Genomic DNA, 26,981 nt, shown 5'->3' with positions numbered 1-26,981 from the left:
AAGACCTTCAGTTACAAAGCCCAAGGAAGTATCAGTGGATGATGAGACTGCACTTCTGTTCCATTGATGACTATGGGTCCCTCTGCTGTGGTGCCAGATGGAGGGCTTGTAGTCTCTCAATTCACAGATCTCTAAAGTCAAAGTAAAAAAAGACAGGTGCTAGTTGGTAGAAAATCGTAAAGATTCAGTAAAGGAGCTGTTTGGAGGTGGGGGCTGCAGACTGACCATTATTTATTGCAGTACCCTAAATATGGATGAGGAAAAAAAAATTAGATATCCATCTCGGAGATCATCTCCATCTTGGAGATCAGCTCTATCTCGGAGATCATCTCCATCAATTTGCCCTATGAGGATGGAGAGCACATAGATGGCCACTGTTGTGCTCAGCTTTAAATCAAGATCAGGTTAATGTAAGTGTAAAGGAGGGTCTGGGGGGGTCACAAGACTTTTTTACCTTAATGCAAGGATTGCATTGATGTAAAAAAAGGTTAAGGTTTTAGAACCACTATAAATACTTGCTTATAATGGGGTGTGTATCACATGGAGCTAGTAGACTCCAAAGAGACATAAAAGCTTTAAGTAGCTGACTGTTCATGTAATAAAACATTGTTGCACACCAACATTGCCTAATTTTTTTGACTTATTTTTTGCTCACAATGTTCATATGAAACACAAACTATGGGTATAGAATAAACGGTTTTTATATCCAATTTCTGCTCAGCAGCTGCTGTCAAGTTGTTACTTGGAGAATTCAGTACTAGTTCTAATATTGGTCATGATGGCGTGCTGTATGAAGGGTTTAAAATGAACCTATGCTTTTATCATTGTAAGGTTCAGATCTCCTACCCCATCTACCCTCATTTAAAGACGTGGTGTATCATTTTTAATTTAAACTTGAGCACATAGGGTGAAAAAGTAGTAATTGCCAACCTTTCGGACCTCAAGGAATGCTCTGGCTCTTTGGCCCCCACCCCCCTTCCACTCCCTGTCATCACACTGCTGCCTTACAGACTCGTCATTGGATCTCACCTCCTTATCCAGCCATGTGCTCGAGCTCTGTGCTCCCTCCCACATATGATCAGCGCTGTCATTGGAAGTTCCCTCGTTCTTCACCTTCCGTTCTCTGCACTACTTCCCCTGTCTTCCTCTGAGTTCTTGGCAGCCAGAACTACAGAGGAGGCATCGGGTATCAATGCACGCTGACAATATTGACTATCAGTGCGCATTGAGAACAACACTGGAAACAAGATTGGGCAGTATACATCCGCCACAATGTTGATTTTGCGGCAGAACCCTTGGGGGCCATCAATTTTCTCGTGGACCATCAGTGGTTGGCGACTGCTGCACAAGAGGGCTGACTAGCAAAGGTCGGTCCTACTTTTGCATTTTGTCTTCAGACTGGAATTCAAGTGATTGTAAAGTCTCTCGTTTTTTTATTGTTTAAAAAAATAATAAATGTTATACTTGCCTCCTCTGTGCAGTTGGTTTTGCACAGAGGAGCCCGGATCCTCTTGTTATCGGGTGCCTCTTTGCTGCTCTGTGCCCCCACAGCCTGCAGCTTGCTATGGGGGCACCTGAGCCGAGTCACAGCTCCGTGTGTCCGTTCAGACATGGAGCCCTGGCCCTGTCCCATCTCTCCCCTGATTGGCTAACTGACTTTGTTTGACAGCCATGGGAGCCAATCAGGAGGAGAGTCCCAGATGGCTGACACTCATGGACATCGCTGGAGAGAGATGGGGCTCAGGTAAGTAATGAGGAGGACTGCTAAACACAGAAGGTGTTTTTAGCTTAATGCATAGAATGTACCGTCTGCCTTTATTCCTTTAAGTTCTGTGCTCTCAAGAACTGACCGTCCGTCCTGAACTGTGGAGATTTTATAGTTTTCTTCTTTATCACAGGTTCAAACTCATTCGTAGAAGTTAACATCAACCCCTCCGGACGCATTGTTCCTGGGTCTATGTTTGCGAAGGTTCAAGTAATAGGTAAGCTGAAAGATAAAGAAATTTGCGCTAGGCACCAAATGTGCTCTCCAGGATATATAATAAGCAGCTAACACAATACTCTGATACAAAATGTATACAGTGAGGAAAATTATTTGATCCCCTGCAGATTTTGTACGTTTATCCACTTACAAAGAAATGAACAGTCTATAATTTTTATCATAGGTGTATTTTAAATGATAGAGACAAAATATCAACCAAAAATCCAGAATAAACACATGATACAAATGTTCTAAATTAAATTGCAGTTCAGTGAGTAAAATAAGTATTTGATCCCCAAGCAAAACATGACTTGGTACTTGGTGGAGAAACCCTTGTTGGCAAACACAGAGGTAAGACGTTTCTTGTAGTTGGTGACCAGGTTTGCACACATCTCAGGAGAGATTTTGGTTCACTCTTCTTTACAGATCTTCTCTAAATCCTTAAGGTTTTTTGTCTCTTGCTTGGCAACTTGAAGTTTCAGCTCCCTCCATACATTTTCTATAGGATTAAGGTCTGGAGACTGACTAGGCCACACCATGACCTTAATGTGCTGGTAGACCCATCCGTGACTGACCCATCTTCAGTGTTCTGGCTGAGGGAAGAAGGTTCTCATTCAAAATTTTACAATACATGGCCCCGTCTATTGACCCCCTATTGCGTCAAAGTTGGCCTGTACCTTTAGCAGAGAATCAGTCCCAAAGAATCATGTTTCCACCACTGTGCTTGACTGTAGGGATGGTGTTCTTCAGGTCATAGTCAGCATTTTTCTTCCTCCAAACACTATTTGTAGTGTGTGTGTGTGTGTGTGTGTGTGTGTGTGTGTGTGTGTGTGTGTGTGTGTGTGTTTGTTTTTGTTTTGTTTTTTGTTTTTGTTTTTTCTGTATTTTTGGTTGATATTGTCTATCATTTAAATTACACCTATGATACAAAGAAATGAAGGGTTGATACTTTTTTTTTTTAAGTGGGCAAACTTACAAATTCTGCAGGGGATCAAATACCGTATTTATTGGCGTATAACATGCACCCCAATTTAAGAGGGAAGTTTCAGGAAAACTTTTTTATGTGCCCATCTGCAGCCTGTTCTGTGCCCATCTGCCCCCTCAATGTAGCTCACCATCTCTCATAGAACATCACCGAGCCATCATCTGTTTCCTCGGCTCTCAGTCGGCAGTCACATACAGCCCCGCCTCCCCCATCGGCATTGGACCAGCTCCTGTGATAGACAGAACACTGGTCCAATGCCGGTGGCGGAGGCAGAACTGTGTGTGTGGCGTGCAAGCTGAGTGAGCCAAGAGGAGATGACTGCTCTGTGATTTCTGGTGGCACTCGTCCCCCTCGTTCCCCTCCGAGGTACGCTGTCGGCGTATAACACGCACCCGTGATTTTTTTTCCCCTATTTTCAGGGGAAAAAAGTGCATGTTATACGCCAATAAATACGGTAATTTCCCTACTGTAAAATTTACAAACCAAAAAGTGTAGAGCTATACATTTTTTGTTACAATGAATGCAACATAATATGATAGTGCTAATAAAATATAAGTGCTCACGCCACCTCAGTGAAAATAGATGGAAGCTTACCAGAAACTTTTCCGTATTAAATTCCTGCATTTTTTGTCTTCTTGGGTATAACAAACGTTTGAGCTGCTACAGCAGGCAGTTAATGTAATGAAACTTTTCTTGCAACCAGCCTACAGCGAATGCACTGCTGAAAAATGTCTTGCGTAAATCTTATTTCTAAAGACAAAACTCTTGTATTTGGATGCTGTAGAAACTCCTACAGCAGTGTCTCTGCTGGGGGAAATGTATCTATTGTCCTGGTCACCACTATCACTATGACAGAGAAGGTGAGGGGAAATCCAAAACATTGTTCTCCCCAGAACAAAAGTCAAGGGAAAGCCTATATAGTGACACCTGTTCTGGTGACCTCTAAGAGAAATTCCTGTAACTTTGGATAGATTTCCCTTTATGTCCTGTTGCCTCTTCCCAATGAGACATGGAAAAAAAACTTAAAACTTGATGGGTTTTTAACTCTTAAAATCCGTTTGGGATCTGATTTTTTTTTCTTTGTAGGAAAAGTCAAGAATACATATGCAATGCAGTGTGGGTTTTTTTTTTCCCTGCAATGGGTTGGGTGTGGTACTAGCCATCCTTAAGCTGGCCATACACTGTTTGAATTGGGTTCAATTGCTGCTGAACTGGCTGAAATTCAAGCTGCGGGCGGCCCTGTCAGTAAACACCCAAGGTCTTTAAAACAAAGTGGGCGGCCTCTGTAAATAACCATAGGTATAGAGATTAATAGCAATATGAACCATCATCCAATGTTTTCTATACTGTACCGAGATAGTCCATTTGCTCCCTTACCCTTGGTGAACCTTGATGGATGGCTAGGTTCCCAAAAAACCTCTGTAAACACCCAAGGTTGACTAAACTTAATTTTTCAATCAACTTTTGTCAAAGGAGCTGATCTTAAAACTCTCAACCAACGACACCTGCATCCAATCACAATAAAATATCTGAATTCCAATAGCTGATTCTCCTCTATCTACACTGCTTAGCGTATATGGGGAAATCTTTGCGCTAAATAGGAGATATTTGAAGTGTGTATGGTCAGCTTAAGCAGGGAACTAACGCAGTCCAAAGATGAGGCTCTGATTGGGTAGGCTATCAAAACCCTTAATACAGACTCTCAAGCACATTCTGCTGAAGCAAGCGCAATCATGAAAACACTCACTCTGGGATTGGAAGGACACTGCTGTTGAGGTATAGTTACAGAGTACAGCCTGCTCCTGACTATGGAATTCACACATAAAATACAAAAGATGTGTATTAAAAATACTACATACCTGCATATACAATGGTAGCAACATGTTTTTTTGTTGGAAAGTAAATAATCAAGGCTTGAGAGTGTCTTGAATGGCCTCTGAAGAGAATTGGCGTTAGTCCAGGGTGTGATGTGTACTAACCAGTTTTGAAATATTATACTGAAAAGAACTGAACTCAACCAATTCATCAGTTAATCTTTGTGACACTGCACTTCTTTCTGAAGTTCCCCCAACAAGTAGACACCAACTGTTTTCTAAAAGTCTACTGGCCTTGTGTTGCCTCGATGCACTATTCTCTAGACCTTTTTAAACAAACTACTTTGAGATCCAGCACCATTCCCGGACAGACCTTAGTGTCATACCTATATGGTCAGAAATCTACCTGTTTGTACAAAGTAGTATAATAAACAGAAACTGAATTTCTTGTGTACTTATGTCATGTATGCATCTGTGACGGGACAGAAAAACTGAAACCCTGGATAAGTTTTGTTCCCTTTGTGAATTTCATGTTTTTTCAGTTTTACTTTGAGTCCATTTGGTAAGGTACCTTGAATTTGGCCTTTTTGTTTGCAGGAAACATGTTAGGCCGAGCTTTGACAAATCCTGCGGACTTAATCGTTGATCCCACTGGATGTGGAGAGCAAAATCTTGCTACACTAATGCCAATAGTGCGTGCAATGGAGTTTTTGAATTTAACCGGTCGTCTTACTGAGGAAATTAGACAACGTGCAGTGCAATATATGGCTAACGGTAATTTTTGATCCCTTTTTAATTCCCACAAGCATTATATATAGAAGCACTCATGTTAAGCTCTAACTATTGTATTTGATATATAAATGGTAATTGAAAATCCTATCATTTATTTTTATTTTTTGCAAGTGTTCTGTATTGAAGGGTATTCAACTGTTCTGCTAAAAAAAATGCAGGACAAGTTTCGACTCATTTCATAAAAGTCATGGTTTCCATATCATTTGGGAGCCAAATTTATCATCTGCAGATTGAATTGGCTCTGTATTTTAGGTGGGGTCCGTTCATTTCTGCCTTTCACAGCCGACCATTGGGGCATAAAGTAATGCTCTACATGGCTCCACCTGCTAAACCTGGCTTTTGGATTTATATTTATTTACATTTCTTCAGACTAGCAATGGAAACCATTAACAAACAGGGAAACTCATGTTTTTAAGGGGGGGGGGGATAACAGAGCAAAATGATTTTTGTAACTAGATATGAAAACCCTTTTAAAGCCTAATTCATTTTTTATAGATTTTTTGGGGGGGCCCGTTGGACAGATTTTTCATCACTTCTGCTTACAGAAAGTGAGGGGATGTCTCCACAGCAGGGACTATAAAACCGATGGGGTGGGAAGGGTTGACAGCTTTGGGTGGAGTTGGGATTTATGTATTTTAAGCAACACTGCCTTACCAGCTGATTGAAATTACCAACTTGGAGCAGATATTGTATATTTGGGGAAACTGTCTCATTGGCTGTAAGCAACAGCTTAGTCAGAGAAAGTATTTAATCCATGTACACCCTTCAGTGTATGCACCTATATTTTAAGTTTCATTTTGAATGTACATTTGGCACCTTCCCACTACATGACCTACTTTTTATGGGATAATGGTACTTCAAGAGCATGTGTGTGTGTGTGTGTGTGTGTTTTTAATTATTTTTATTTTTTATTTTTTGCTGGATGCTTGAGATATTGTAATATTGGCAGTTACTCTAAATTCTAACCTCATAATGGTTATTCCTAGGATACGTAAGACAAGTGCGTTACAGAAATTCTGATGGAAGCTTCAGCGCCTTTGGTCCAGGGAGATCTGAGCCAAGTGGATGGTAAGCTATTAAAAATTTGTGCAGGCACTGTTACAAGCCAAGAATTTTGCTTTTTGTACTTTCAGCTTTAGTAATTTTTTTTTTTTTGTGAATTCAGTAGCACAAGCAGAAGTGATCTGTGGCTGACCAATTCCATTTATTCTGGGTCTGCTAATGCCCATATTCCTCTACAATGAATGTCCTTGTAGCATTTTACGGACACGCTCACACTTGGTGATAATAATCGATGGCATGTGGGTTGGGGCAGTTATTGGGAGTGGGGACCAGTTGCGGATGATGTTAGCCTAAACTTGCAATATTAAAACATATCTTTACATCTGCAGCAAAATAAACTGCTGAACTCTTAAAGGTAGATCTAAAAGCTTGCTTTTTTTTTTTTTTGCGAACCCATTTTGTTACATCTCTTTGATAAGTACATCAAAAAACCTGCTTACTGTTATTGGTAACTGGCTGCGGGCCTTGTGTTCCTCTGTTATGGAAGGAGGAGGTTTCTATACTCCTCCCCTGTTTCCATTGTCTGGCACAGTAGAACAAGTGTGTGTTGTCACCCTGAGACAGGAAGTGGTACTGGCAGGATTACCAGGTGAAAATAAAGCAAAGTAAAGCCCGTATTTTTCTGGAGAGTGCAAAATCCAGTGCAGCTGTGCTTTGTAGCCAGTCTAACTTGACAATAAAACCTGGAAGCTGATTGGTTTCTATGCAGAGCTGCACCAAGTTTTGCACTCCCCAGTTTTAGTAAATCGACCCCTGTGTCTTTTCTCTATTACATTTCTTATGTTCCTGTCTGAACTATACATTGAAACTGAATGTGCAACTTGGTGTCATCTGAGATGACTGAACTACCACACATGTGCAGGATTGAGGTCATTCCAGCCCGGCCAATCAAAATGTCCCAAAATTTAAACCTGGAAAAAGACCAGCTGAAGATGCTTTAAGCAAAGTATGATTAGAATTCATAAAGGCTGGCCAACTGCTTCTGACATTTTCAAGCAACTTTTAAAATGGATTCCATATGTATTAAAAGCAGCGGAGTTGGTTTCATACATTTGGAAATCCTATGTGGAAGGCACACTGCCTAGTCAAGTTCCCTCTGTGTAGTGTGATCCCAATGCTAATCTAATAAAGCTCTCATCTTGGGACATATGCAGCAATACATCAATTAAAAGCAGGTATGCCTAGAGAAAACCAATTCCTCTGACATCCGTCCAGCAATTTTTTTTTTCATTGACTCCATAGTGTTTTAAGGAGTGCTGGCTATTTCTTTCATTTAAATTTTATACAGTGCGATGGTTGGTAGCGTACCCTTCTATACTGATTTTGGGTGACAGTGTGGGACTGGATGTGGAATGTTGGCAAAAAAAAACTGACTGACTTTACCTTTTTTTCTACTTCTATCCAACACTAGACACCATGTTTATGGTGGAGTTTGGCTTTATCTGCCACATTATTTGAGCTTTCTTTAAGTAAAAACTAGAGAAAAATGTCTTGTTGCTATTAGTTAATTGACATATAAATGCATGGAAGCACCCCTGGCAATCTGAGGTAGTCATGGCCAAGGCTTGTGTAGAGGGCCTTACATGGGGATGGAACCACTACTATTAGTTGCATTTAAAAACTTCAAACTTGGTTTCAATGCATGGAATTGACTCCCTCTCATTTATGCATTTCAGGAAGAGGCGCAATGCTCAAGCTCTCCTACCAGCTCTCTTCACACGGCACCTTTAGACCATAAGGCAAGGCAGGAGCACACTTGCTAGGACTAGCTATATTGTGGTTCCAGACGCGTCCCTAGGCCAGACTCTGTGACACAGTTGAGGGCTAATTACAGTCGCCTAGTTGCCAGGAGAGATGTGCCTCGACTATATGGACCATAATTTCCTCAGAACATTCCATCTCCTGACCACCACCTCTACTGCCCCAAGCTGGCTAATTGCAATATAGACTGTATTTGGCCTAATGAGGCCCACTTCCATAATTCTGTGTGACCCAAACAAGGTGGTATAATGCAAAAAGTGTCATTACTTGACTTCCAAATTATGGTACAAACTGTTCCAAATCATGGCAGCTAGAACAGTTCAACAGAAAATAAGCTATTCCCAAGCTGCTACAGCATACTTCCTAAATTAAAAAAAAGAAAGGGTGCTGTGCTACTCAAGTGTGGAGTAGTAAACACTAGCTCTTCCATGAAGTACAAGCCTGCGGCTGAAGAGTGTCGCTAGAAATGCCCACACTCACAAGCCTTCTCACTTCAGGTACTTGTTCTGACAGGGAACCTCGACCTCAGCTCCTTCCACTAAAGGTCCTCAGCATGCCCACAGAAGGTATGCAGCAGGGCAATAACTCTCTCCTCGCAAAGGGAGCCCATTCAGGGACTACTTTAAACTGCAGGTTGCACATGCAATTGCCCCTTCTCAGTCCCATGCAGCACTCCACTCACGTGACATTTATACTTACAGCCCCAACAAAATGGCTGCTCAAATCTCATGGGGTTTCATTGCAATAGTAGGCACTGGCTTCCCTGAGATGGTCACCAAAGCCCAGTGCAGAGGACAAATTGGTGCTCAGATGGGTTTCCCTAGTCCAGTGCACCAAGTACATTAGGAGTCATGTGACTGCTTTGTGGTCTGTGTTCCATACAGAAACACTCATTTCTAAATGTGAAAGGGAGATCCTAGATGCCAAACAGGGACCCCACAGTCTTCTAACATACAGTAATGGGGATAAGTAGTAGACGAAAAACCCTATTTCCTACTTTATACCTCCTTAAATGTGCACGGAGGCTGAAACCCTTCTATAACCTACCCTCTGTACAGCAACTATACACATGGAGACTGATTGGTACAGGAGGGAGGACCTAATATCTAAGCCATGTTTAAAACCAGGGTCCACTTATGGCCTTCACAAAATGGGAGCAAAATATAATAAATGTATTTAAATGAACCTGAATAATGCTCTCATTGGGTGCATCTGATGATGCATCAAGAACATGACTTTCTTTGATTTGTAGGTTGACTGTGTTGGCTTTGAAAACCTTGTGGGATATAAGACCATACACCTTTGTTGATGACAACATCTTCAAGCAAGGTATTCTCTTTTTGGAACGTTTGCAGAACTTGAATACTGGAGGGTTCAAGCCAGTGGGGACGTTATTTAACAGTGGACTGAAGGTAATAGCTCTGTGAATTTTATCTTTTTCAGCCAGAGGCAAATGGGAAATCTAGTGCCGAATACTTAAGCCTAGTATACACGGGCTGTATGTTGGGGGACCATCGGTCGTTCAATAAACGTCCAATCGGCCCGTGTGTATGGCTTCTGGTCTGACAGAAGCTGGTTGTTTGGAAAACCAGCAGCCGACCAGCGCTCTCAGCCAATTGCTGTTTGGCATGGGTTCCATTAATGTAGTCCAAAGTGGTTTCAAGATTCCAATTCACATGTAGGATTTAACTGCTTATATATAATTCTTTTTTTTTTGCAGGGAGGTGCTGATGATGACGTTGGGTTTACATGTGCTGTGGTCATTTTCATGGCTCAGACCGCTTATGCATCCTCTGTAAGTATTTCTGCCCCAATCAGCTGTACCTAATCGTTCTAATGATGACCACCATATGCTTCTTCCACAAGCTCCGTACAGTCGTATAAGTATTGCGTTTAACGTATAAAATCAAATTTGCATATGGAAATTTCCTTTTTTTTTTTTTAATTGCCATTAAAAATAGTTTAGACTTTGGTGATGTATGAATGTAGGTTGGGAAAATATGGGATTATAGCATGTAATACAATGCCATAATTATGTTGACTGTTTTAAGCAATGCAAAAAAAAATTCATATGAAAATTTTATCGAAATTACACATTTCCATGCTTTAGCTTATACATTGGGTTGTAAAGTCAAAAACGTGTGGCATCCTGTGCAATACAACACCAAAGTGCATGGCCAGTTTAACAAGGGGAATAAGGCAGTGATCATGAACATTCATGGCTACTAATTGGATAAGTGAAGGATGTACTCTCATTGGCTACTGTGGTTGTTTGCCTTTGTTCTTGTACCTCCCATGGACATGCCAATAGATGTTGCAGCAAAAAGGATATAATGACTTTGGTCTTTAAAATAGAGCAAATGCAATATACAGTGAAACCTCGGATTGCGAGTAACGCGGTATATGAATGTTTCGCAATACGAGCTCTTTTTAAAAAAAATCCCAACTCGCTTTCCGAGCGTGGTCTCAAGACAAGCAGGATTCAAGCCACTGGGGGTGCAGCAACACATTTGGCCAGAGGTGCAGAGGCGCCAGTGACAATCAGAAACACTCCATTCTCGAGTGTCTCCCGCGCCCCTGCTTCTCTGGCCACATGCGGTACTGTGTAGCCAAGCAGTGGGTGTGGAACAGATTATCTGAGTTTCCATAATTTTCTATGGGGAAACTCTTTCATATGAGTGCTTTTGGATTACAAGCATTCTTCTGGAACAAATTATTATGCTCGTAATCCAAGGTATTACTGTTTTGCACAATAATGAACACCCAATCCTGACCTCTTTCCAGCCATCACTGTTACGTCCAGCTCTCTCCTACCTGGATGCCGCTTCTCGAAAGGATCAGTCAGTGTATAACTACGCTATGCTCTACAATGCCTTCCGGGTGTCTGGGAATGTGGAGCGCGCCAATGCTATGCGTGCAAAGTTGAAAACTTTGGCCATTAATGAAGGTACGAAAGCCAACAAATCATTTATTGTCAAACACACACACTGTACATGTGTTCGAAAATTAAAGTGATCAAACCAAGAAGGTGGGGAGGAATGAACTGTGCATCTTAGGTAAATGAGCCCTTTTTTTTTTTTGGTAAAATACTATTTTTGTTCTGCTCTGCCCTTCTAGGTGACACTCTTCACTGGCAACGTAAAGAGCGACCAGAGCAGCAGACTCCCTACCTGTTCTCTCCTCGTGCCCCCTCAGCAGAGTTGGAGCTAACAGCCATGGTCCTTAAGGCTATGGTTTATGGGGAGAGTAGCTCTACAGTTTCTGCAGAAGACTTGAATGAAATGGCAAAGATTAGCAACTTTCTTGTTCGACAGCAGAATATACATGGCTCTTACAGCACCACATCGGTAAGATTTCTGGTTTTGGGAATGCTTCAGAATTTTTCACAATACATTCAGCTACGGACCAGACTGTTTTTGTGGAGCCTTAAAGTGCTGGCAAACAAATCTTCATGGCCAGTATGCTTTCAGAAGGGAATAGAGAACTGCTTAGAATGTTGAGATTCAGTTTGCAATACATTTCATGTCATTCTACTCCAATACACAAGACAGAGTACCAATGCTTTGTTATCAAATAAAAGCCATGCTTATCTCAGCTTTATGGAAGTCCTCTTGAAACCCAAGCTAAAGGGGCAAATTCCAGCATCAGAATGAAATACTGCCTGCTATATAATATGGATTGCTGCAATCTGTTGCTAAACAAATTGCATCCATTCACTTCTTGTCTTGATTGGTCATTTTAATGTTGCATGTGTTAGTTTGCAGCCATTTGTAGACAATGGCAGCCAATAAATGTTTTGGCTTTTTTACCAGTTGACAGCAATTTACAGTCACAATCACATCTGGTCATACAGGATTTAAATCGACCTGGTAGTCCCTATGTAGTTTTGGTGCAAAGGTACAGCAACACCTGAGTGCAGCTGGAGACCTTCTGTCAGGTCACCTGAGCCCCGGTGACAGATGCACCCCATTGGGGTCTGGAGTGCACTGCAAGGTAGTGGACCCTATGACTGACTGCTGCAGATGGAGCGCTACCCTGTTTCCCCGAAAATAAGACCTAGCGTGATTGTCGGTGATGGCTGCAATATAAGCCCTAGTTAAAGTCCTTGTAGGTCTTATTTTCAGGGTAGGGCTTATTTTCGGGGAAATGGGGTAGGGCTTATTTGGGGGGTAGGGCTTATATTGCAGCCATCACCGACAATCACGCTAGGCCTTATTTTCGGGGAAACGGGGTAGGATACACAGGAGAGCGAGCAGGTACCCTGTAGTACCAACACGGATGACACTGGGAGCTAGGGCATGAGATTTCCCAAGGCACAGAGACTAAGCCAGCCGGTGTTCAACAGAAGCCCCTAGTGGTGGGGATAATTTTAGCTGCAGTCTGGCTACAGGTTGTGACTCCTAGGTCCTCCCAGCTCACAGAAGACTACAGTGAGGTAGAGTGGAAACAGCAGACTACGACAAAGGATAGTCAGGAGATAGCCAAAGGTCGGGGCAACAACCAGGTAAGGATAGTCAAGAACAAGCCAAGATCGGTAACTGGAATCAGACGTAGAAGACACAGCAAGTCACACACGAAAGCTAAACACACAATATTGATCAGCAGAGTTGGCTTGCAGTGCACAGGTTAATATAGAGTTCCCTAATAGGGGCTGAGGTGGAGCCATGCTTAGAGGATAGATTACTTAAGCAGCCAGGTGAGAGTGGCTGGCCTCTTATTCTGAACACATGGAGAGGTAAGCTGACAGACAAACATTACTGCATAACCATGACACCTTCTATGTGTATACTGAACATTGCAAGTAGATTAGTCCTTTTTTTATTACTAAAAACAAAAGCACATATGAGATGGACAATTTGCCACAAAACTCTGACAACACTTCATGGTTTCCATTTGTTTGCCAAATTATGTAATTAAAACCTCCATCTGTAGTAGAAGCAAAATGTCAGTAAAAAAAAAACAATTACACACAAATTTTATGATCCTTCTTGTACAGTATGTCTTTAACTGAACCTCATTTGGCTGTATTTCTGATGTTTGCTATACCCCATGTCTACATTTCACACTGTGTACTCAATGTAATCTCCACTGGCTACGTATGTCTGTACAGTATGATTGCAGTCAAACCTTTTTGTCAAAAAAATCCACAAACAAAAAAAACTAGGGCACATTAATTTACCCAATTTTTTTTTTTAGGTAAAGTGTAAAAGCTGAATTTGCACTAAGTAAATAGATACACAACATGTCAAACCTTAAAATTGTATGCGCCCATATAATTGTGACCAACTTCTCTGTACCCTCACATGGGGCACAGCGGCAGCACTTGGGCCACAGCGGCAGCACATGGTGCACAGCGGCAATATTTGGAGCACAGCAGCACTTGGGGCATAGCGGCAAAACTTGGGGCACGGTGGCAACATTTGGGGCACAGTGGCAACATTTGGGGCACAGTGGCTGCATTTTATGGGCACAGTGGCTGCGTTTGGTACAGTGGTTGCAATTGATGGGTTTTTTTTCCCCCCAATTTTTCAGTTTGTTTGCGCCCCCCAAAAAATTTTGAGCACCAGCCGCCACTGAAAGGAAGGCCTGTGGTTGTGTTATACCTGGATTTTGCAAAGGCATTCGATACAGTTTCCCATAAACGTTTACTTTACAAACTGAGGTCTGTCGGCATGGACCATAGGCAGAGGTGTAACTAGAATCTTCAGGGCCCTGGTGCAAGAAACCATAAAGGGCCCCCACCAGGGGCGTTGCTGTGTCTACAAAAGATCTCAGGCTAGAGCCCATAGCAGCGAAGTAAAAGTCATACACATGTATATAATATACATGTGTGTATGTATATATGTGTGTGTGTGTGTGTATATAATATATTTCATTACATATCTGGGTGTGGATCCCCCACTTACATCAGGGTCCCCAGAGCCCCCCTCATTACATCAGGGTCCCCAGAGCACCTCCCCCTATATTAGGGTCCCCAGAGAGCCTCCCCTTACATCAGGGTCCCCAGAGAGCCTCCCCTTACATCAGGGTCCCCAGAGAGCCTCCCTACTTACATCAGGGTCCCCAGAGAGCCTCCCTACTTACATCAGGGTCCCCAGAGAGCCTCCCTACGTACATCAGTGTCCCCAGAGACCCTCCCTACTTACATCAGGGTCCCCAGAGAGCCTCCCTACTTACATCAGGGTCACCAGAGAGTCTCACCTTACATAAGGGTCCCCAGAGAGCCCCTCCTTAAATCAGGGTCCCCAGAGAGCCCCTCCTTACATCAGGGTCCCCAGAGAGCCCCTCCTTACATCAGGGTCCCCAGAGAGCCCCTCCTTACATCAGGGTCCCCAGAGAGCCCCTCCTTACATCAGGGTCCCCAGAGAGCCCCTCCTTACATCAGGGTCCCCAGAGAGCCCCTCCTTACATCAGGGTCCCCAGAGAGCCCCTCCTTACATCAGGGTCCCCAGAGAGCCCCTCCTTACATCAGGGTCCCAAGAGAGCCCCTCCTTACATCAGGGTCCCCAGAGGGCCCCTTCCTTACATTAGTGTCCCCAGAGAGGCTCCCCTCTTACATCAGGGTCCCCAGACTGCCCCCCCCTTCCAGAGGTTCCCCATGTACCTGGCTGGTACCTGGGCTGGGGAGGCGATGGGATCTCCATGAGGCTAGTAGTTCTCTTCCCCAATGTTAACAGTGGAGAGGGGAGGAGCATCTGACCGAGCATGTATCAGTAACAGTGTACAAGCAGAGCCGACTCACTTGTACACTGAAGAGTGAAACTGCTAGATGCTTGGGTCAGAGGCTCCTCCCCTCTCCACTGTGTAGACTCAGGAAGAGAACTACAAGCCCCAGGGAGATCCCACCCCCCACGGGCAAAAGAGCTGCCGATCGTTACCTCCCACCTCCCCCTCACTGCATTGTAAATGGACAGCCAGAGGTGCAATGGGGGTCTTGGGCCCCCCCCCACAGAGGCAGGGCCCAGTCGCAAGTGCGACTGCAGCAACCCCTATAGTTCCGCCACTGACCATAGGGTATGTTCCTGGATAGGAAGCTGGTTACAGGGCTCTGTCCAAAGGGTGGTGATAAATAGTGAACACCCAGAATGGGCTGGGTTAGTAAGTGGGGTCCCACACTGATCTGTCCTGGAACCAATCCTATTTAATTTATTTATAAATTATATAGAGGATGGGATAAATAGCTCAATTACAGTGTTTGCTGATGATACAAAGCTAAGCAGAGCAATAACTTCACAACAGGATGTGGAAACCTTACAGGAAGACCTCAAAAAATTAATGGGTTGGGCAACTACATGGCAAATGAGGTTTAATGTTGAAAAAAATAAGTAATGCAACCTGTTATTACATTTTTGTACTGCAAAACTTTTGACTGTATTTTCTATAAGGCTTGTGTACCAACCTTTTTGTCTTTGCCTGCTTCTTTCTTTAGTATTCCACAAGTGTTGATTGTTTCTACACATGAGAACTAAAAAAAAGTGTTTTGGATATACTGAATTGAGTTTTTTTTTTTTCCTCTCAGGACACCATGGCAGTGCTGGATGCCCAGTGTAGTTATGGAGCCCTGGTGTACCAGAAAAATGCCACAAACACTGTTCAGCTGAAATCTGGAGATCAAGTCATCAGACAATTCAATGTTGACCCATCCAGCAGAATCCTCCTTCAGTCTGAGGTTCTTCATCAGGTTCCTAGGAACTACAGCATGGTGGTGTCTGGGAATGGCTGTGTGCTGCTGCAGGTAACGTTCTATTGCTGCTCATTTTTAGAATTGCCTGATCACCTGGTGAATGATCAACATGGAGCTAAACTTTGGATGGAAAAGGCCCCATGACTTATACACCATATCAGAAAATAATATAAAATTACCGCGCTTCCCTCTAACTCCAAGCTGCAGTTCTAATTCTTAGGTGTAGAATAAAATAGATAAAGTGTATACAAGAACCGCGCTAAACACAAACCATAATCAAAATAATTGAAAAATGTATAAAGTGATTAGAAAATGCTAAACTCAAATAGCAACATAATGTGAAAAATTAAAAAATGCGCTATAAACCACATAGAAATAATAAATATTTAGAGCAAAAAATATGAAAATTAATTAATAAAAAAAAAAAAAATGTTAATTGGAGATAAAGAAAACAAAAAACACAGTCCGTGAAAAAAAGTGACTTTCGTTATCAACAGTCCTTATTAAATTATCTTCCACCCAAAGTGACTGAAGACTTTAAAGACATCTTGTGAAAAAAATCCACCACCTATAAAGGTATATGATTACCAGAGGTAAGCTGTAATAAAGCCTTATGCCAGAGATCCACTCAATAGGGACATCACCATCTGTCTCTGCATGGAGGGGAGATCACCCAGGATTCATCAGTAGTGATTGGCTCGGTAATGGAGACCCAAGAAGATAAGAAATACATCTGCTACAAGCTGACATCACACTCCGTGGCCCCCGATCCCATACATTCTCTATGCAGTAAGTCACAATATCGCTCCGAGCGATATTGTGACTTACTGCATAGAGAATGTATGGGATCGGGGGCCACGGAGTGTGATGTCAGCTTGTAGCAGATGTATTTCTTATCTTCTTGGGTCTCCATTACCGAGCCAATCACTACTGATGAATCCTGGGTGATCTCCCCTCCATGCAGAGACAGATGGTGATGTCCCTATTGAGTGGATCTCTGGCATAAGGCTTTATTACAGCTTACCTCTGGTAATCATTTACCTTTATAGGTGGTGGATTTTTTTCACAAGATGTCTTTAAAGTCTTCAGTCACTTTGGGTGGAAGATAATTTAATAAGGACTGTTGATAACGAAAGTCACTTTTTTTCACGGACTGTGTTTTTTGTTTTCTTTATCTCCAATTAACATTTTTTTTTTTTTTTTTTTTTATTAATTAATTTTCATATTTTTTGCTCTAAATATTTATTATTTCTATGTGGTTTATAGCGCATTTTTAAATTTTTCACATTATGTTGCTATTTGAGTTTAGCATTTTCTAATCACTTTATACATTTTTCAATTATTTTGATTATGGTTTGTGTTTAGCGCGGTTCTTGTATACACTTTACTTATACACCATAACTACACGTAGGGCTAAATTTACTAAAACAGGAGTGCAAAATCTGGTGCAGCTGTGCATGGTAGCCTATCGGCTTCTAAAGTCAACTTGTTCAATTAAACTTTGACAAAAAAAATGAAAGCTGATTGGTTCCTGTGCACAGCTGCACCAGATTTTGTACTCTCTGGTTTTAGTAAATCAATTCCATAGTATCCATGTTTCACTTCAATGTGTGGAATGATATCATCGATGATGAGTTGATTGATGGTTGCATTATATATGTGTTGGATACCCTTTAACTTTTGTAATAAAATTTGGGGTTATATTTTTAGGATATCTATTCTCTCTAGAAGGTACATTAAAGTCCCATTTTTTTTTTTAAGCCACTCCTCACCCTCCCACTTTGGTTTGATGGTTGGAGTGGAAATTGGATATATTTCAGCAAGTCCATAAAACATATACAAAAATACAAATGGAGGGGAACCGCATCAGCAGCTAATGTTTTATGCTCCCTTATCACTTAGTCATAGCTCAAAGTCAGCTATGACTAAATGCTAAGGGAGCACAAATCATGTTAGCTGGTGATGTTTCCCCCCTATATTTGTTTTTGGATAAGTTTTTTTGACTTGCTGAAATTTAAGGTGATTTTACTGGACGTGCGGCCAACCATAATTCTTTTTACTCATTAAAATCGAGGGATAGCTGGCAGAAATACTTCAGGTGGCAGTGATCACAAATTTCCACACAACTCTCCATTTAGATTATATCTCTCAGCCGATGTGCTCCTGTACTCCCTTGCAATTAGACATATTGGTATATGTCCTTGGGTCATCCAAAAGTTGTCCGCTGTACATCCAAAAGGCACATCCAGATCCTAAACCTGAGACTCTACTGCCATGTTGCTCATCCAGTCAAAAGTTTGGCTCCACAATCAAGTTTTCTTTTAGTCAGTAGCTGTTGCTTAGAAGGATTGAAATACAGATCGAACAGTAAATCTTGGACCGTCTCCATAAACTCAGCACATTTGTCTCCCACAACAGAACTGTACATCTACAACCTGTTTATATTGCTTTTGGTGCCCTTCAAAGCAGAGGTGAAAAGCATATCTCTGTGTTACAGAGCATGGGGTGCAGGCTTCTTCTGATACCAATCCAGAGGGCTAGTAAATGTAAAGAGGAAAGGATCACTGCTACTCCCGACCAGCCCAGGTGAATAAAAGATAAGGAGTGGACTCGTTCTACATGTCTCCACCAAACCACATCAGGCTGCTACTTTATTCACTTAGGCTGGTCAGAAGTAGTGGTGATCCTACAGATGCTTACCCAGTCTGCTTTTTGATATTCCTTTCCTTCGTTCCATAGTGAATAAATCCCAGGCTACCTTTTGTATTTGTCATATGCATTCAAGGGAGCAATAATCAGACAAGCTAACATTTGCTGTTTGTGTCTATTTCCTACAGACTGGAGTTGAGTTCAACATTCCGGTGAGACAGAAAAAGTCTGCCTTTTCACTGTCAGTGACCACATTCTCAGGCAATTGTCAGAATGGAGTGGCGTATTTGGTTGACTGTCAAGTGAATGCCAGGTAGGGTAAAGAATTGTCTTTAGTTACATAGTAGATGAGGTTGAAAAAAGACTCAAGTCCAACCTATGTGTGTGATTATATGTCAGTATTACATTGTATATCCCTGTATGTTGCGGCTGTTCAGGTGCTTATATAATAGTTTCTTGAAACTTTCAATGCTCCCCGCTGAAACCACTGCCTGTGGAAGGGAATTCCACATCCTTGCCGCTCTTACAGTAAAGAACCCTCTACGTAGTTTAAGGTTAAACCTCTTTTCTTCTAATTTTAATGAGTTAAACTCCCTTCTGCAAAAATGTTTTATCTCTATTGTGGGGTCACCAGTATGGTATTTGTATATTAAAATCATATCCCCTCTCAACCGTCTCTTCTCCAGAGAGAATAAGTTCAGTGCTCGCAACCTTTCTTCATAATTAATATCCTCCAGACCCTTTATTAGCTTTGTTGCCCTTCTTTGTACTCGCTCCATTTCCAGTACATCCTTCCTGAGGACTGGTGCTCAGAACTGGACAGCATACTCTATGTGCAGCCGGACCAGAATCTTGTAGAGCGGGAGAATTATCGTTTTATCTCTGGAATTAATCCCCTTTTTAATGCCAATATTCTGTTTGCTTTATTAGCAGCAGCTTGGCATTGCATGCCATTGCTGAGCCCATCATCTACTAGGACCCCCAGGTCCTTTTCTACTCTACTAGATTCCCCCAGAGGTTCTCCCCCCAGTGTATAGATTGCATTCATATTTTTGCCACCCAAATGCATTATTTTACATTTTTCTACATTGAACCTCAGTTGCCATGTAGTTGCCCACCCCATTAATTTGTTCAGATCTTTTTGCAAGGTTTCCACATCCTGCGGAGTTCTTGAGCTGCTTTTGTTTTAATATAAGATCTGCAATAACTAAAGGATCCCGTAATCTGTAGAGGTAAAAAAAAGAGAATGTTGTCATGTGCTAGTTGTAGATCTCCCCGTAACCCTTTGCAGTGGGGCATAAATTATTAAAACAAATTCTCCACTACTTAGACCAACCAGCAAGGGGGCTCTAATCCTACATTAAAATTTAAAATAAATTCTCTGCTGTATAACTCCTATACAAATATGAATGGAAGCACAAATAAAGAGCCACTAGTGGAGCAATTAATGGAAACTGCAGAAGATCACAAATCACATTTTAAACATCCCATCCCTCACTCAAATATCTTTCTTCCCATTGATCTGGGAGTAAGTCATGGTCTGGTATAACTTTTAGGCTTCAGCTTGTATATAAGAAACGTGTACCGCAAGCTTTAGCAAAGCATTTTGAAACTTCCAGCAAGCTTTGTCCACATGTCCATCAAAGCCTTTTTTTTTTTTTTTTTTTTTGCACACGTTAAAATACACATTTTGTTAATCGAAGCAGCCAGTAAATGGGAATAGACCGTAGAGATCAAGCCCTTACTTAGGAGTAGGGATGAGCTTCGTGTTCGAGTCGAACCCATGTTCGACTCGAACATCGGCTGTTCGATCATTCGCCGAATTGCGAACGTTATGGGCCGTTCGCGCTAAATTCGTGTGGCGCGTCACGGCCCATAATTCACTGCGGCATCGCAGTGCATTGCTGGCTGATGATTGGCCAAGCATGCACTATGACCCGCATGCTTGGCCAATCACAGCGCCGTCAGTAGAGAGAGCTGTAATTGGCCAAAGCCAGGGTGGCTTTGGCCAATTATGGCTCAGGGGATTTAGTACACACCCCACACTATATAAGGCCGCCTGCACGGCGGCCCTGTGTAGTGTGTGTTCCGGTGTGCTGAGAGATAGAGAGAGAGAGAGACAGTGTCATTTGATTTGAGTTAGATAGATTAGGCAGAACAGTCAGTCAGTTAGCTGCACTTACAGTGTATTGTGTATATATATGCATCCCAGGTGTTGCATATATATATATACACTGTATTCAGTTTAGCTAGATCCGTTCCTGTTATCTTCTATCTAGACTATTTACATTTAATGCAGTGCGTCCTGCTCACAGTGTTCAGCTAGATCCGTTCCTGCTATTTACATTTAGTGCAGTGCGTCCTGCTCACAGTGTTCAGCTAGATCCGTTCCTGTTATCTTCTAGACTATTTACATTTAGTGCAGTGCGTCCTGCTCACAGTGTTCAGCTAGATCCGTTCCTGCAATTTACATTTAGTGCAGTGCGTCCTGCTCACAGTGTTCAGCTAGATCCGTTCCTGCTATTTACATTTAGTGCAGTGCGTCCTGCTCACAGTGTTCAGCTAGATCCGTTCCTGCTATTTACATTTAGTGCAGTGCGTCCTGCTCACAGTGTTCAGCTAGATCCGTTCCTGCTATTTACATTTAGTGCAGTGCGTCCTGCTCACAGTGTTCAGCTAGATCCGTTCCTGTTAAATTCCTACTGACCGGCAGGCTTGTCTGGTTACAGTATATAAAGCTACCTGAAGAAAATTACAGGTGTTCTATTTGATCCTATTAGTACCACGGTCAGGCAGCTAGACTATTTACATTTAGTACAGTGCGTCCTGCTCACAGTGTTCAGCTAGATCCGTTCCTGTTATCTTCCTACTGACAGGCAGGCTTGTCTGGTTACAGTATATAAAGCTACCTGAAGAAAATTACAGGTGTTCTATTTGATCCTATTAGTACCACGGTCAGGCAGCTAGACTATTTACATTTAGTACAGTGCGTCCTGCTCACAGTGTACAGCTAGATCCGTTCCTGTTATCTTCCTACTGACAGGCAGGCTTGTCTGGTTACAGTATATAAAGCTACCTGAAGAAAATTACAGGTGTTCTATTTGATCCTATTAGTACCACGGTCAGGCAGCTAGACTATTTACATTTAGTACAGTGCGTCCTGCTCACAGTGTTCAGCTAGATCCGTTCCTGTTATCTTCCTACTGACAGGCAGGCTTGTCTGGTTACAGTATATAAAGCTACTTGAAGAAAATTACAGGTGTTCTATCCCAGCTTAGTGCAGCTACAGGCCATTAGTATGTCTGGAAGGCCAAGAAGGAGAGGCAGACAGTCACAAGCCAATAAGAGAGGGCAAGCAGGCTCTGTGTCTAGTGCTGGTCGTGGAGACGGTGCATCCTCATCAGCACGTGGCCATGGGACACGCTTGGCCTTTTTTTCGGCAGCTGGCCATGTTGAGCCGCAACATGCGGAAGACTTGGTCGAGTGGATGACCAAGCCGTCCTCATCCTCCTCATCCTCTCTCACCCATGCCCAGGGTGCTTTGTCTGGCAAAGCAGCGGCCTCTTCCCTCAGCTCAATGTCATCAGTGACTCCTTCCCTAGCTCCACCATGTCCTCATGAGGATTCCCTCGAACTGTTTGACCACAGTGTTGGGTACATGCTCCAGGAGGATGCCCAGCGTTTGGAAGGCTCTGATGACGATACTGAGCTCGATGAAGGCAGTAACATGAGCGCGGACAGAGGGGGTGCCCAAGAAGGACAGCAATCTGGCAGTCATGCTCCCCCTGCTGCAGCATACTGCCAGGTTTGCTCCAGTGATGAGGAGGGAGGGGATGATGAGGTCACTGACTCAACGTGGGTGCCTGATAGGAGAGAGGAGGAGGAGGAGGAGGAGGAGGAGGAGGAGGAGGAGGAGGCGGCAGCACATCACCAACGAGGCAGGATGCCCTCCAGGGGCCAGCCTAAGGGCAGCACATTGACTGCATCACACCCCAAAGCTCCACATGTGCAGGGCGCTGCAGTCTCTGCGCGTTATTCAAAAAGTTCTTTGGTGTGGGCCTTTTTTGAGACGAGTGCATCAGATCGCACCGCTGCTATTTGCAACATATGTCTCAAGCGTATCTCGCGTGGCCAAAATATCTCCCGCTTGGGTACCACATGCTTGACCAGACATATGTTGACCTGCCATGCAGTTCGTTGGCAAGCGTATCTAAAAGACCCACACCAAAGAACAAAGAGGATCTCTCCTTGCTCCTCATCAGCTGAGATTTCCAACCCCACTAGACCTTCAGTCCTCTCTGAGACCTGCAGTGAGAGGAATGAAGGTGTAGAATTAGGTGTGTCACAGCCAAGTACTTGTGGGCAATCTGCTTTTGGTACACCGACGTCAGATTGTACCAGGCAAATTTCCCTGCCCCAGCTGCTGCACCGCCGAAAGAAGTTTGCTCCCAGCCATCCACATGCCCAGCGGTTGAATGCTAGCTTGGCAAAATTGCTAGCACTTCAACTGCTGCCTTTTCAGTTGGTAGACTCTGCCCCCTTCCGTGAGTTTGTGGAATGTGCGGTTCCTCAGTGGCAGGTACCCAAACGCCACTTTTTCTCACGGAAGGCGATTCCGGCTCTCTACCGGCATGTGGAAGGCAATGTCCATGCCTCGCTGGACAGGGCGGTCAGCGGTAAGGTGCATATTACCGCTGACTCATGGTCCAGCAGGCATGGACAGGGACGTTACCTAAGTTTCACGGCGCATTGGGTGACTCTGCTGGCAGCTGGGAAGGATGCAGGACAAGGTGCAGTAGTGTTGGAGGTTGTTCCGCCACCACGCCTCCAAAATGCTGATTGTGACACACCTCTCTCCTCCACCCCCTCCTCTTCTTCTTCCTCCATGGCCTCTTCCTCGGAACCAGCGGTGCTCCGTAGGCGTTCAAGGGGCTACGCAAGTACGCAGGCCAAAAGATGCCATGCGGTGCTTGAGCTGGTGTGCTTGGGGGACAGGAGCCACACTGGGGCAGAGGTTCTGTCAGCTCTGCAGGGGCAGGTTCAGAGGTGGTTGACGCCACGCCAACTTAAGGCAGGAATGGTGGTTTGCGACAATGGCACCAACCTCCTCTCTGCCCTCCGACAGGGACAAATGACCCATGTGCCCTGTTTGGCTCACGTCCTTAACTTGGTGGTGCAGCGGTTCTTGGGCAGGTACCCGGGCTTACAGGATGTCCTGAGGCAGGCCAGGAAAGTCTGTGTGCATTTCCGCCGGTCATATAATGCCAGTGCTCGTCTGACGGACCTCCAAAAGGAGTTTAACCTGCCCAAGAACCGCCTAATCTGTGACATGCCCACCAGGTGGAACTCAACGTTGGCCATGCTGCAGCGGCTGCACACGCAGCAGAGGGCCATCAATGAGTACCTGTGCGACTATGGCACCAGGACAGGGTCAGGGGAGCTTGGTTTTTTTTCCCCACGCCAGTGGGCCATGATCAGGGATGCATGCACTGTCCTGTCACCATTCGAGGAGGCCACGAGGATGGTGAGCAGTGACAGTGCATGCATCAGTGACACTGTCCCCCTTGTCCACCTGTTGGAGCACACGCTGCGTGGAATAATGGACAGGGCACTTGAGGCAGAACAGAGGCAGGAAGAGGAGGACTTCCTTAGCTCTCAAGGCCCCTTTATCCAGACAGTGTTCCTGCGTGCCCGCCGATCACACAGGAAGAGGACGAGGAGGAAGAGGAGGAGGAGGAAGATTGTGTCAGTATGGAGGTGGAGCCTGGCACTCAGCATCAGCAGCAGTCTTTAAGGGATCAGTCCCAAGAAACACATGGACTTGTACGTGGCTGGGAGGAGGTGGCTGCGGACCATGTCGTTCTTAGTGACCCAGAGGACTCCGGACCGAATGCCTCAGCAAACCTACGCTGCATGGCCTCCCTGATCCTGCAAAGCCTGCGTAAGGATCCTCGTATTCGTGGTATCAAGGAGAAGGACCAATACTGGCTGGCAACCCTCCTTGATCCACGTTACAAGGGTAAGGTTGCGGACCTTATCTTGCCATCGCAGAGGGAGCAGAGGATGAAACATCTTCGGGAGGCCTTGCAGAAAGGTCTGTGCAACGCGTTCCCAGAGACTGGGAGGTTACAAACTCCTGTTTCTGGACAACGTGTTGCTGAGGCTTCGGTCAGTCAAAGAAGGAGCGGTGGAGAAGGTGGCCGTCTGACCGATGCGTTCAGACAATTTTTTGGTCCGCAGCCCCAAGGTATGATCGGTTCCAGCAACCATCGCCAGCGTCTGTTTTACATGGTGCAGGAATACCTAGGGGCAAGATCAGACTTGGACACCTTTCCCACCGAAAATCCTCTGGGTTACTGGGTCTTGAGGATGGATCACTGGCCAGAGCTTGCACAGTATGCAATTGAGCTACTGGCCTGTCCTGCATCCAGCGTTCTTTCGGAACGCACATTCAGTGCTGCTGGAGGCGTGGTAACCAATCACAGGGTGCGTCTGTCCACCGACTCGGTCGATCGGCTGACCTTCATAAAAATGAATGAGTCTTGGATCACCACCAGCTACCAAGCACCTGATGCTGATGTAACCGAATAATTTTTTTTGAAATCTCAGATCCCTTCAAAGACTGCCTATGCTGATGCTGAGTGACTATCCCTGAGTAATTATCCTCTTCCTCCTCAATCATCACGCTGATAGCTTGTAAGAACATTTTTGGTTCTGGGCGCCACCACCAGTGCCTAAGGCACAATTTTTCAGCCCCTGTTTAACAGGGGCGTGTAATTACAATTTTTGATGTAATACTTTGCAGCAGGGCTCGTTCCTGCATTCCAACTAGAGTGTCTGTGAGGGGTTGCAGTGTTGTGGCACCAGCACCAGTGCCTAGGGCCCAATTTTTCTGCCCCTGTCTAACAGGGGCGTGTAATTACAATTTTTGATGCAATACTTTGCAGCAGGGCTCGTTCCTGCGTTCCAACTAGAGTGTCTGTGAGGGGTTGCAGTGTTGTGGCACCAGCACCAGTGCCTAAGGCCCAATTTTTCTGCCCCTGTCTAACAGGGGCGTGTAATTACAATTTTTGAAGCAATAATTTGCAGCAGGGCTCGTTCCTGCGTTCCAACTAGAGTGTCTGTGAGGGGTTGCAGTGTTGTGGCACCAGCACCAGTGCCTAAGGCCTAATTTTTCAGCTCCTGTTCAACAGGGGCATGTAATTACAATTCTTGATCTAATATTTCACAGCAGGGCCCTGTGAGGGCTTACAGTGTTGTGGCCACAGCAACACCTAAGGCCCAAATTTCTGCTGAGTATATAGGGCAGGACCCTACTTTCAAACATCTAACTTACAAACGACTCCTACTTGCAAACGGAAGGAGACAACAGGAAGTGAGATGAAATCTACCCCTAGGAAGGGAAATTCTCTCCTGTAAGAGTTAATATGGGAAAACAATTTCTCCTTTCCACTGATGCTTTCCAATCCTTGTTCCACAAAAAAACCCAAATTTTCAAAAAACATTTTTCATTGGGACAAAAAAGTGAGGTGAAATCTTCTGAAGAGGAGGAAAGACAGCAAAACAAATGTCACAGGGGTGATAACCCTTCCCTATGTTTTCCAAAAAGCTTAGAAAAGATTTTTTGGCTGGAGCTAAACACGTTAAAAATGTTCAAAATTACAAACAGATTCTACTTAACAACAAACCTACAGTCCCTGTCTTGTTTGCACCGCCTGTATACTGCTGTTCAGAGTATATAGGGCCTGGTGGCCCCACACCTTTCCTTATTTTAATTTGGGTGCGGGGTTCCCCTTAATATCCATACAAGACCCAAAGGGCCTGGTAATGGACTGGGGGGTACCCATGCCGTTTGTCTCACTGATTTTCATCCATATTGCCATGACCCGACATGACATTAAACCCGCAAGCAGTTTTAAATGAGATTTTTTCCTTTAAAAATGACATTTGGTGCAGGGACTGTTCTAAACATGGGAAACACGCGTCACTTTACAGGCATACTATAGACACCCCCCAGGTACGATATTTAAAGGAATATTTCACTTTTTTTTTTTTACTTTAAGCATCATTAAAATCATTGCTCCCGAAAAAACGGCCGTTTTTAAAAGTTTTTTTTGCATTGATACATGTCCCCTGGGGTAGGACCCGGGTCCCCAAACCCTTTTTAGGACAATACCATGCAAATTAGCCTTTAAAATGAGCACTTTTGATTTCGAACGTTCGAGTCCCATAGACGTCAATGGGGTTCTAACG

The 26,981-nt window shown here is 43.9% G+C and overlaps 1 protein-coding gene across 2 annotated transcripts in view; it reads left to right on the top strand.

The window, feature by feature from the left end:
* Positions 1-26,981, top strand: part of LOC141105638 (ovostatin-like) — a 208,961-nt gene that overhangs the window by 142,967 nt on the left and 39,013 nt on the right. For both annotated transcript variants that reach the window (XM_073595608.1, XM_073595607.1), the window contains exons 23-31: positions 1,899-1,982; positions 5,378-5,554; positions 6,559-6,640; positions 9,648-9,807; positions 10,116-10,190; positions 11,180-11,342; positions 11,513-11,742; positions 15,915-16,130; positions 18,917-19,041. In XM_073595608.1, coding sequence (XP_073451709.1) covers positions 1,899-1,982; positions 5,378-5,554; positions 6,559-6,640; positions 9,648-9,807; positions 10,116-10,190; positions 11,180-11,342; positions 11,513-11,742; positions 15,915-16,130; positions 18,917-19,041 — 1,312 coding nt within the window. The remainder of the gene's footprint in view (positions 1-1,898; positions 1,983-5,377; positions 5,555-6,558; positions 6,641-9,647; positions 9,808-10,115; positions 10,191-11,179; positions 11,343-11,512; positions 11,743-15,914; positions 16,131-18,916; positions 19,042-26,981) is intronic.

This window comes from Aquarana catesbeiana, linkage group LG08 (assembly GCF_042186555.1).
Source record: "Aquarana catesbeiana isolate 2022-GZ linkage group LG08, ASM4218655v1, whole genome shotgun sequence".
Lineage (NCBI taxonomy): Eukaryota > Metazoa > Chordata > Amphibia > Anura > Ranidae > Aquarana > Aquarana catesbeiana.
This window is presented reverse-complemented; position numbering and strand designations above follow the sequence as displayed.